The sequence below is a fragment of the Cydia strobilella genome, chromosome 24 (assembly GCF_947568885.1).
Source record: "Cydia strobilella chromosome 24, ilCydStro3.1, whole genome shotgun sequence".
NCBI classification, from domain to species: domain Eukaryota; kingdom Metazoa; phylum Arthropoda; class Insecta; order Lepidoptera; family Tortricidae; genus Cydia; species Cydia strobilella.
In genome coordinates this window covers 3690358-3703780 of record NC_086064.1, presented here as the reverse complement: position 1 = coordinate 3703780, position 13423 = coordinate 3690358, and the positions used below count along the sequence as shown (strand labels likewise).

The window sequence follows — 13423 nt, the reverse complement described above, 5'->3', positions numbered from 1 at the left end:
CTAGTGAAGTTTCGTGTAAAATGTGCGATAAAGATATTTCGGAGACGCCACCTCATATCCGCGAATTCCGCCAGAGAGCAACTATGCCCCAATGTCGGCTGTAATATGAAGTTAGTAAATATAATATATTTTTTTTATAATATGTGTGTAGATAAAGCAGTGTATGTAACTGTACATAATTAGGCATTAAAACACTCGTGTGATTCTATTATGAAACTCACTACGTTCGTTTCATAAACCCACTCTCGAGTTTTAATGCCTTTCATTATGTAGCAGTCACATAAACTACTATTATATATGATATTTAGTTTGAGAATTCGCATATCGAGTTAACATTCCCGTCCCTAGCTGTCTAGTATACCTACAAGAGTACAAGACAACGGAAACGGCGTATAGAAACACGAAAAACTTTAAAATTTGGATCAACTTTTTTGATAGCCGTATTATAAAATAATGGATTTATGTACGTTCTTTAAATGCAAATGTTTAAAAGCAAAGACCTAAACTATTAACAAGACTGTAAAATAAATTACAAAATTTTAATTTTTTACACTTATTGAATATGTGTCTGAATATGATATACAAGACGGCGGCGCCAGTGTATCGTTCTACCGTTGTCTTGTACAGGACAACGGCGGTCAACAGGTTTTAACGGTTATCGACTCTTAAGCCGCAGTGGTGTGTAAGGTTTAAAATGAAATGCATAGTTTAACTTATTAGTATATTATTTAATTTTATATCAAGATACATATCTATAAATATTTCTTAAAATATCAATAAAGAAACGGACTTATTTATAGTCCGACAAGAAATTGTGGAAAATTATTGAGGGCGCCACTTCCTACGTAACTGTCACATTTTTGACGTAAAATGCTTAAACATGCCAACAATTTAGTATAAAACTTTTTTAGTTCCATTTTATTTTAATTCTACTTAGTGTTAATTTAACCTACAGCATTCATTCCTTTCCAGGTTTCAAGTAAGAAATTTATCCGTGAATGCATGCTCATAAAATCGAATAAAAATCCACTAAAAACTATATATATATGGATAAATGATTTTTATATTTGTATTTATTATTTTTATATGATTTTGACCCATGTTATTTTAATGATGTGTTAAAATTGTTAAATAACAAACGAAACCGTCAACGCCATCTAAACGAGAATAGGCCAAAGGTTGGTATTGGTGGTAGCGCCATCTGTGCAAGAATCAGATTTTCTTGATTTCCGAGGCACGTTTTTTCCTTAGACGGATCTTATACGGAGTTATATATGTCTTTGCTATAATAAATACCCAAAATGAAATAAACTGTGGGATTTTTTTTAATACCACGTTGGTGGCAATCATGGCCCGCCTGATGGTAAGCAGTTACCGTAGCCTATGGACTGTGGGATATAAACCTTATTAATAAAGAAATGAATGCTATGAGTTAAATTAAATGGCGTTCATACACGCGTCAACACATTAAGAAACAAAATAAGTTTGTCTTAGAAATATAACATTATAGAATAGGAAAGAAAATTGACGGCTAAACACATAGTTGTTACGTCTATCCATATTTAATAACAAATAAAAATAACTTGAACAATTTATAGTAAATAAAATTATATAATACTTATTGAACAAAACATTCAATGGTAGGTAAGGTGCGTTGGGGTAAGATTGAACGGGTTTTTCATGAGGGATAAAACAAAAAACCGTCCGTATGCCGAAGCATTACGGGCGACTTCTTATCTTAACCCGCATGAAAAACCCTTTCAATCTTACCCCAACGCACCTTTAAATATGTACCTTAAGCCACTGTCAACTTTAACGTCTAACGGCTCACTATACAAGAACAATTGTCTAGATATATTATACTAGCTTTTGCCCGCGACTTCGTCTGCGTGGACTTAGTAACCGCAGCTAGAGTAAAGTAGCGCCTGGAAAAAATTTCATAGCAATCTAAATTTGAGCATATTATGCACACAAATTAGCAGGCACTTCGTTAATTATCTCAATTCCACCCCGCTTTTTACTTTCTTAAGGGATGATTTTCGGGATAAAAATTATCCTATGTCCTTCTCAGGGACTCAACCTATCTCTATGCCAAATTTCATCTAAATCGATTTAGGGGTTTAAGCGTGAAGAGGGAAAACACAGACAGACAGACAGACTTTCGCATTTATAATATTAGTATGGATAGTTAGACCAAGAGAAGTCTGCAACGAAGTATTTGCCGATAACATGGCGCTTTTAAAAACAAAAATAGTTCTATTTGCAAACCTGTTAGTCCGTTCATTGTAAATAAATAATTATGTACTTGCGTGTTAAATTGAAATTTATTTTAATTTATTTTGATTTAATTGTAATTCAGTTGGCAGTTTGCCTATAAATTGACGTAATTTAATATTTATTCCCGAAATTTGATTTAATTGTAATTTCACATTTCACTTGTAATTTGGCGTAATTGAATTTAATTTTATATAATTGTGTTATTTAAGGGGTTACCTGAGGTTTTCATCGATTTTTGACAAGTTTTGAATCGTATCTCCTACTTTTGCACTACATATAGAATTATAAGCTATATAATAATATAATTATAAGGGATAGCTATCGGTTCTTAAATTTTTTATCTCCATTTTTGTCTACCGGATTGTGAAAAAAATGAATACTTATTTATTTATGATTGTTTTAAACATTGTCTAAAAAAACACTTTTTTCGTATCTCGATTGCTGTGAAAGATCTGACTTATACGAAATCTACATATTTGGGTTCATCTAAGGACGTCTCTAAAAATTTGTCTAAGGTTTTAATTTTAAACTAATTAACACAAAAGTTATGGTCAGAAAACCAGTTTTTTGGCCTAAAATTGTTCAACTTTGATGCCAAATATTTCGAAAACAATGAACTTTGAAGTAAATATGGGATACTATATTGCTAAAATCCGTTGCTGTTAATATGATAAGCTACAAAAAATATTAGAAAACTAAGGGATTCAAATCGAAGGTCATTGGGGCATGGGATCCCCTTAATTTATTTATTAGGTAGGTTGACATTATTTGTATAGTTATTTTATCTCTTACATAATATTATTATCTTGTGAGCGTTTTGGGGTCACCTGTAAGCCCGCAAGAGATTTTCACAAATAAAACAAACCAATAAAAGCGATGATCTGCAAGTGTTATTTATGCGTCATAATTTCATAGAAGTTTGACGTTTAAAATAACACTTGCACTAAACTTGCACTGCGTGTGCTGTCAAAATCGTTGCAGACTTATCTTGGTTTCTTTGCAGACTCTATCAAACTTAAGTCAATAGTAAGGTGCGTTGGGGTAAGATTTTTCATGCAGGGTAAGATGAAAAGTCGCCCGTAATGCTTCGGCATACGGACGGTTTTTTGTTTTATCCCTCATGAAAACCCCGTTCAATCTTACCCCAACGCACCTTACCTAATAAAAAATAGAATTTATTTTATTTTGTTTACAAATCGAACGAAACAAAACAAATGCTACTCTGTTAAAGTAAAAAAATCAATCATTAAATTGCATTGAAGGTAATTAGTTCTATGATTAAGACAGTGGGAGCCGTGGGACGCTAGAGGATTTAGTGACCACAAAATTGTTAGATCTTTATCTTTCTATGCCGCAAAAGCGGGTATCTTAATATCTTTCATAGTTCTCTCCGCGATCATTCTTGTTTTTATATTCCATATTATTAAAACGACAATTCGTTAAATCCGCGTGGACTCCGGCCGCAGGTAGCTGATATACGAGTATGTCCTTTGCGCGCTCCTACATACATGGCACCTGCGGCGCCCTACCTTAAGTACGGGCGAATAAGGAGGAGCGCACTTCACGCGCTCCTACATATAGGGCGCAATTGAAGCGCCCTTCGCGCGCTCCTATACAGGGCTGGCGCCCTACACACTAATAGGTCGAGCGAACCCTGACATTCGGGCTGATCTGTCCTTTCAGTATAACATTTATACAAAAGCATGATAGTAAATTGATAAATCAAACTGTAATTTTCGAATTTGGGATATAAAAACAAGGATCAAATAAAAGCTTTGTAATGTAAACCACTTTAACTATCAATGACAACGATGTAGGTGCAGATACTATAGCCGTTAAATCTTAAAACTGTGCTTTATAATCGCCTTCAGCATCAATAATATTCTGTAAACGCTGCCTCATGGAACCCACCAAACTCATACATAACTCTGTCCCTCTATGAGACTCCCACAACTCCGCTACATGCTGTTTCAAAGACGAAAAATCTTTAACTCTCTCCACATCCCATGCCCTGACTATCTTATCCCAAACATCGTGTATAGGATTCAAGTCTTGGGATTTAGGCGGTAAAGCTATTTCGGCAAGATTCTCCTGTTTTTTTATCCATTCTCGCACAAACCTGGATCTGTAAGACGCTGCACCATCTTGGACAAATTGCAGCGGTAAACTTTGTATGACCGGCGATGCTGTGGGTATCATAACATCTTGTAGGATACCTATATAATCGTTAGCCGTCAATCTACTTTTCACATCAGTTATATGTCCAGTACCCCCAGCAGAAATCCAGGCCCAGAAGCTCATAGTTAAACCTACGCTTTTGAAAGTTAGACGATTTTTCTTTTTCCTTCCTAATGAAATTTTCCCATCTAAACAATTCACAGTTATAATGTCAATGAAAATAGCATTGGAGAAGTCGTAGTTTAAATATTTTTTGGCGAAGTTGAGACGCTGGGTCTTGTGTCTTGGGGACAGGATGACTTTGCGGACGGGGGTCTTTTGGACCCCTAGATCGTGGAGGCGACGGCGGATGGTGGAAGCTGAGACGGAGAAGTTTTGCGCCAAGTCTGATGTGGTGACGCGGCCTCCCTCCTGAAAAGGAAAAAAGAAATGATTGTTTGGTGATGCGGCCTGGTGACTTTCAAACTGAAGAAATACCTATGTCTCTTTAAAAGAACTGAAATTACCTACTTTTGGGTCTCAGCCGTATAACTGCAGCGTGCGTCAGCAAAGGAAAAAGTAAATGAACAGTTATAATTTCCAGAATTATTACTATGCCGCATTGCATCCTCATTATAGATTTTTGCGTAAGTAATTTTTCTACTATTTATCACTTCAAAGCATAGAATAAAACTAGTTTTACTGCATCACAATCCTTAATGACAGTTATGTTCTCACAACGCCCTCCTTTAAACTCATCGATTTTAGTGTTTGTGTGGGCATATTTTAAAGTACAGAGCCTCGTCTCTGAGAGGGTTAAAGAAAATGAAGGGGATATCGGGTCAGCAATGAAAATCGGGATTCAATTCTAAATATAAAAACCTACTTCGTTTTTTCTGGCAAAATAATAATTTAGGAAGATGCATTACCTGAACCTTCTCGACGATCATTCGGTCATCATACGCGCAAGTCTTCCTCGGCCTTCCAAACGACACTCTATTCTTCAACACCCCCTCCGTCTCATACCGATGACACCATAAATACACCGTGTTACGCTGAAAACAATACCTTCTTCTTTTATACCACGTTGGTGGCAAACAAGCCGCCTGCAACTCCAGACGTGGAACATGTCGACCCTTTAGCTCTTTGACCGCCAAAGACGTGACGTGCGCGGCTACAACCCAATAACCTTTCCTGCGTTCCGACTAGGTTCTCGATGACGCGATAGGCGTGGCAGTCAACGGGTTAACAACCCACACTTCTTTTTTAAGCCATTTAGCCCCCATACCTGCAGTTTCTCTAAGATTTGGCGGTCGTCAAAAGCGCAGGTCTTCCTTGGACGGCCGAAAGAGACGCGATTTTTGAGCGCGCCTTCCGTGTCGTACCGATCGCACCACAAGTACACCGTTTTTCTCTAAAACCAGAGAGTAGAGTTAGTACATCGTGATCGTGAGGCATATAATCCATAGATAATAAATTGTTGGATAAAGAGTGGGGATATCGTCAGGGGTGCGAAACTCCTAGCTTCGGGCAAACTCGTTCGGCTCAGCATTGCTCCGAGCAATTATTAGGGTTGGCACAACTTGACGTTCCTTTGCGTGCACGACCACAGATAAGACAATGACTTGAATTTTGACAACCCTAAATAGCCGAAAGGGATAGTGCCATATATTAGAAAGGGACCGCATGATTCGTCCCTGAACCGCGGTCAAATTTCGGTTTTGTAGGAAGTTTCCTTCCTGTACGGTTGTACTATTATTTATTCTGTGATATCGTTTAGATGTTTATAGACATGAAGTAAAATTATCAACCTCCTCACGAAATGTACCCTTACTTAATAAAAAACTTCACCAGCTTAAATGAGCTGAATTCATAGGTAACTAAAGAAAATAATAAAGTTACAAGTAAAGAAAATAATAAATAAAAACGATTTTTTTATCACCTCTAGATCACGATGTAAGTGCAAAAGTAATAAAACAGTGCGGTCAAAATAAAATAGCATTATTTTTTCTAGATGGCATTCTATGGCTCACCAGTTAAATTCATCTATGTATACGCGTGGATCAACTATTTCTTTTTGTTACTAGTAATTGATACACTAATCATTTAAGTGAATTTGAAATATTTAAATTTTATAAAACCATGACAATAATACTGAATCAAGTGGCAAGAAAAAGTTGATCTAACCATTGTGTTGGGTATGCACTTTTTTTTACTTAGGCACTATCTCTACTCTCTGGTAATACTGTGGACAATTTTAAGTGACCGGCCGGTGTTTCAGAAAATATACTTTTATAAAAATTGTCAATGTTAATCGAAACAGTATTAAAAAAACCGTACATATGATAAATAGGTACTTAAAATATAAATGTATTATAAGCCGACCTAAAATTTAAACAAGTGTAAGAAATAACTATCGTAACTTTTTCACATTTACTGAGCAGTTGAAGTTGTATCTTGTATACAAAACAGTGGCGTCAGTGTATGGTTCTATCGTTGTCTTGTGTACAGGACATTGGCGGTCAAAGGGCTAATCCTAAATCATTTATTGCGAACCATGGTACATAGTTGTTACAATTAAATTATAGGAACACGCACCTTAAACAGGGTATTGCAAATATTCTTAAATCTTAACATTGTCTTTGTTTACCGCGATAGTTAATCATGAAATAAAACTATGAAAACGGATTATATCGCATATATTGAATTTATAATACATCCTGAAGTTTCGAACCCTTTACAGCGTCAATATACGCGATATAATTTGTTAACTGTTTTGTTAACTGTAAACAACTATGTGCAAGTGGGGCTTTACTTAAGTTTTTTACTTATACTAAGATGTCGTGTAGAATTAAACAAGCTACTTACCGTTAGCCCCAAAGACTCCGCTATTTCGGTGACAGTGTATCCTTCTTCTTTTAAGAATATAATCCGATGTTTTGTATAATCGTCCAGGCGATACATTTTAACTTTCTCTTTTTCTTTAGGTTTATCTGTTTTAGGATTCTCCATCTTGGTTATAGATTAATTACATATAATAGTTATAAATTACTTATGTTTTTAGTCAGAAAATTACTTCAGGATTTTGCAGTATATTTCATCTTCAATAAAAACATTCGGCATCCACAGAATTTCTGAAAAAAAAAGTATGTTAGTTATTTTGTTGCAAATTTATTTATAATTAATTAATAGAATAGCAAAACTACTATGGCATTTATTTGGGTGTTAATCACAAATATTTGGTCCTGAGTTATGGATGTTTTCTATGTATATAAGCATTTATATATAACTATATTTTTATATATATCATAATTATATTTATTTATTATACATATATATCATGCTTACATGAAATACACAATAACAAATAAAGGCAGTATTTGACCTTATGTAAGTCTAAATATAGCGAAAGTCAATAATATCCCAAATTAGAACACATAGGCCTACATTGAATAGTAAGTAATTTTTCAGTAAAATTCTTCAAAATCTAAAGATAATTCGTTTAAAAGGCAACTAGCACACTGAAAAACTAGTATTATAAGATTTACAACCAAGGCGTTGTCTGCGTCCATTTCAGCTGTACACGTAACATCTCATATACATATATACAACGTATGACCCAAAAATATGCATTCACAACTTTATCTCAAGTACCGTTTGGAAACATTTAAGTCGGCTAATTACTCACGTAATGGAAAGGATGACTTTCTATTTACTTTTAGTAACATATATTACGATATTTGCATAATACTTACCGTATAGAACCGCATCAGTTCGCCATATGAAGTAAGCGAGTCCAAGTCACTTATAACAAGAAGTCACTTAAACTAAAGATTAATGTTATTTGTTGTACTTGTATAATAATTAAGGAGCTAATTATTACTTTATTTGTATTATGTTATTGTTTTGATTCATCATTAATCTGAGAATCTGACAACCATTATTAAAAGTGAAGTGAAATGAATGATTATAAATAGACGAACGTTCTGAAATAAAAATATTATGAGTTGAATGAATTTAAAGTTTTCTTTGTGGTTGAAAGTATTTCCAAACAGGCTATGCTTTAGTTAGTCCCCAATTAAGTTACTGTTATTCGTTTTTTGTTTAATCTAGCTTTGTTAATAGTTCGATTCAGTAAAATTATAATAAGGGTGAAATTATAAATAAATTACAATATTTTTTAGTTCAGAACGTGTATTTATAAATGACATTTATGGAGGTGTTGCCCTCAGTGTTGCCATAAAATTAAAATAACTTTGCTAGCGACATCTAGTGTCGAGTACGAAAACCAGAAAATAAATTGTATTTTATTGGAATTATTGGTATTCAATGATAATAATCTCTTTATTTTGTACTGTTTACCTATTTATAAAGAAATGTTGTTTTTTATATGATTTATTATTATGTATCATCTCCATGTTATGTCATGCTGACTGGACGTTTGGTCATGACTCGATCACCACATATTCATGGGTATTTACGACCAGATGGACAAAAAAAAAACATGGGTATTTGATTTTGTTAGATCATGATGACTTTGACGTTTGTGTTGTGCTGCCAATGTTAAATGCTAATGTAGCACAGAAATCACAAGACCGATTATCGTATAATTAACTCATTATTTATGTTAAACCCAGTGACCTCAGTGAATCAGCTATATGCTTATCCTCAATACGTTCACGATACTTCTACAAGTGGCGTTCATTGTGTTTATGTCACTGCTTTCCATGAACATTATTCGTCACTTCACTAGCGCGAGGAAAATGGCTTTGATCGCTCCAGCATTGTTCGTGAACCATGGAGGCGGTCCCATGCCGCTTTTGGGGGACAAGGATCACGCAGGTCTTACGAACTTTCTCAGAGACGGTGTGAAGAAACATGTCGACTTTAAAAACGTTAAAGCGATCATTTTAGTGACCGCGCATTGGGAGGAAAATAAGGTGACTATATCTTCTGGTAATCATCACGATTTATATTTCGATTACTATGGTTTTCCGCCAGAATCGTACAAGTATAGGTATGATGCGCCTGGCGATCCGAAGTTAGCTGCGCGCATTCAAGAGACATTGAAGAAAAGTGGCATAGACTCGCGTCTTGATCCTTCGCGAGGCTGGGACCATGGAGTCTTCGTCCCAATGATTTTAATCAACCCTGAAGCTAACATACCTATAATACAGGTATCTGTGCTAAGCAATCAAGACCCGGAGCAGCATTATAAGCTTGGACAAGCTTTGCATCAATTCAGAAAAGAAGGTGTTGCTATAATTGGCTCCGGAATGTCATACCATAATATGAGAGAGTTTTTCAACAGTCGTAGAGCTGGGCAGGTTATAAATAAGGAGTTTGATGACTATTTGAATGATGTCTGTACAGCGGAGGAGGAAAAACGGAAAGAAGGGCTGATATCTTGGAGAGAGGCAACGGGGGCTAATGAAGCTCATCCCCCACGCGCAGCGGAGCATTTTATGCCTCTTGTTGTGATAGCGGGTGCTGGGGGATCCAAGCCTGGCGAGAGGATTTTCAATTGGGACATGAGTGGTGTCTTCAGGTTAAGTGCTTTTATATGGAAGGAGGAGTGAACATGGTATTCTGTTCCTGATATGTTTACGCTTACTACAACAGCGAGTTAAAGTATTGTTTAAGTGCAAGATAAACTGAAAATACACATTCACACATTTTCAAACAAAAAAGCTAAAGTATTATAGGTGGACTTTTATAATTTAGGGCTAAAACACAATTACATGATGCGTCAATTTTATGCTACCGCACCGTGTCATCGTGTTTTGGCCCTTACTTAGATAAAAAATAATATTTAATTTAACACACCAAATGCAAGAATACACATTTATAACATGTGTAACTTTTAACCTTTTTGACGCTGTGTCAAACAACAGCTGTCATCCAAACGCCACGGCACAGAAGTGACAAAACTGAAATTGGACTTTATGCATGTGCATATACTCTTTGTTGCTCTGTGGTCTATGACGGATTAATCGGTTTTTGGCGTTGAACCTACGGTGCATATACTGTCCGCGCGTGAATTTAATGTTAGGAATGTTGGGCGTCATGCCAGAGTGGTGTCATTTTGTACGTACGGGTGCGGCGCACACCCCCCACTTCCTTGACCTCCGAATGCACGGAATTCTCGCGCGGACAGTATATCGGTCATTGGCGTCCAAAAGGTTAACACATTTTTATGCACCAATACAAGCATCATGATCACTATTTTACATAATTTCTCCCTCACTACCATAAGTGGCACACAATATGTTTTATATTGTACAGCGAACTGCAAAATTGCATGGATACATTATGAATGGAATCCCTTCATAAATAGCCATGCACTTTTGCAGCTAGCTCTATGTCATTGCCAACAAAGCTTCTGCCAGGTAACCTTGCTAGTGTCCAACCATGTGAATGGATGCTTAAATGACTGTGATCTTGCCAGGTGATTTTATACAGCATCAAATGTATACTTTGTGATTAAAATTTAAAGCAATAATCTTTTGCATAATACAAGAAAATACAATTAAAAAGACTGCTATGGGACTGAAGTATTAAAGTAGAAAGCGATACATTTTATTGATGCTTCTTTTTACATACCTTTGTAAGTACAGTTTCAGAGCAAACTAGCTACTCGTTTTAAAATGAGAGGGTAACTATGTTTGTATTTTTGTATGGAGAACCGAGCTTGCCCGGGACCCTTAATACACTTTAAAAATGGAAAGGATACATCATAACACTTTAAACTTTCGCGTTTTGTACACATAATTAATGTAATTACCAGGTCTAACGCGATTAAATTTCATTTTTTGGGGAATTTTCTATGAAAAGGGACCTTATTGTCGATGGAGCTTACGCCGCACAGCGTCGCGCGGCATTGTATTTATTTCGGAGCATCGTTTATAATGGCGTAAGCGCCATCGACAATAAGGTCCCTTTTTATAGAAAATACCACATTTTACCTTTTTTCCGACGGTTCAACTAGGTTGCACTAGCTAGGTCGCGGAAGACTGTGTGTGTAGCTGTGGTGTGGTTTAATCGCGTTAGAACCGGTAATGTAATGACATTAATTAAGGATACATCACTAGGGTTTGGGGCCTTGGGGCATAAGATAAGACGATAACTAACAATGAAATTACCTACTTAATATCACAAGACACTATGAGATTTGTTTAGTTCTTGTTAATGAGCATAATGGTGGTCCCACACTGGCATTTAGGTAACACTAGCGACCCGCCCCGGCTTCGCACGGGTGCAATGCTGATGTATTAAACTTATAAACCTTCCTCTTGAATCACTCTATTTTAAAAAACCGCATCAAAATCTGTTGCGTAGTTTTAAAGATCTAAGCATACACAGGGACAGACAGACAGCAGGAAGCGACTTTGTTTTATACATATTGATTGTATGACAGGGACTACATAATCAAACACTATCATGTTCCAAGTATATTGTGCTATTTTACCGCACTAGTGCGGTAATTAGCACTTTACGTGCCTATGTCGAAAATTTAAAGGCCCATATATACCTACTGTAAAACGTACGATACACGTGTGACTAGGTAATTTCCTATTTTTCGCACTTCTATCGTAATGTACTAATAACAGCCAGTTTGTGCCCACCATAATATACCTTATTTATATAGTCAAAGGACTCTCATTTCAAACATAGACAGAGAGAATCATAATATCTTTGTCTTACATTAGTACTAGCACCCAAAAGAAAAGGATGAGTATAGATTGTTTTTGTTCTTATTTACTGCCAATTTGGTTTGACCAACTATAATTAAGTATGACTGTTATACAAGTCTTACATGGAAGTTAAGAATAAAGTACTTTTGTTGTAAGGTATAGCACGCCTGACGCAGTTATTTACTTTTAAGAATAATAATATACACATTTGTTATAAAAATCTATAAACCAGTTTTATTTATTGCTACCATAGAGTAACTTATACTAGAGCGGTACTGTCATAGTAAATTTTGTAACCCTAGTAAATTCACTGCCATCTGTCGACACACTTTAAAACTAAAAATAAATATTTATAAAAATACGATAAAATGTATTTAAATACGGATAAATGATTTTTTTATTTGCATTCATAATTTTGACCAATGTTCTTTCACTGGTATGCGTTAAAATTATAAATAACAAACGAAACAGTCAACGCCCTCTATACGAGTGTAGGCCAAAACTAGTGGCGCCATCTGATCGAGAATCAAATTTTCGTGATTTTCGAGGCACGTTTTTTCCTTAGACTGTATCCATCTAGTTGCTACCCTACCCACCCACATGCTATTTACGCAGCGTCTTACGTAAGCGAACAACTCGCGAACGCGAAGTGAAGCGGCGCGGCGCGGCGGGCCCACGGCGTTAGCGTTCGCAGAGAGATCGCCCTTCTATAGGTATCAAAACTATCAAAGGATTGATTCACCCCATTCGCGTTCGCCTACGTAGTACGCTGCGTTAGATAGGGAGATGTGTAAAAAATCAACTGTTTACCAATGATCGTAGATAAGGGATTTCTTTAGTGTTTTCTCCTATTTTTGCATTCCCGAATATTTTTTGACATAAAGGATCATCTGTCTTAATGCTTACTTATATATCTTATATGTACGTTTATAATTTAGTCCTTGTTCTGAGATAATGGTACTGCCACGCTTTGTCACGTCAAAGTCGGTGCATAGTTTAGGACATAGAGAAAAAGGTAAGCATAGGTATATGTTATGGATAGTGCTCACGCCATACATCAGTTTTGTTACCAAAACGAAAACGCTTATTATTTTCGTAGTCGACATCTAGCGTCAAGTAGCGGAATTATCAGTACTGCTACTCGACAATAGATGTCGCGACGAACGAAAAGTGTAATACTCAACAATTTTCAGCTAATATTATAACCGGAACTCTATTTTCAACTCCTTCTGCTTGTAATATTAGTTGTAAATTGTTGAACAATACACTTTCCGTCAGTCGCGACACTCGTGACA

The 13423-nt window shown here is 36.0% G+C and overlaps 1 protein-coding gene across 1 annotated transcript; it reads left to right on the top strand.

The window, feature by feature from the left end:
• The first annotated feature begins 8994 nt into the window (after window positions 1–8994).
• LOC134752094 (uncharacterized) lies at window positions 8995–12339 on the top strand. The gene has a single exon (XM_063687655.1). The coding sequence runs from the start codon at window positions 9093–9095 to the stop codon at window positions 10011–10013; it is 921 nt and encodes a 306-aa protein (XP_063543725.1). The 5' UTR covers window positions 8995–9092; the 3' UTR covers window positions 10014–12339.
• Window positions 12340–13423: the final 1084 nt, after the last annotated feature.

Coding starts and splice junctions, on each gene's coding strand:
- LOC134752094 (XM_063687655.1), top strand. CDS start 9,093: ATGCTTATCCTCAATACGTTCACGATACTTCTACAAGTGGCGTTCATT.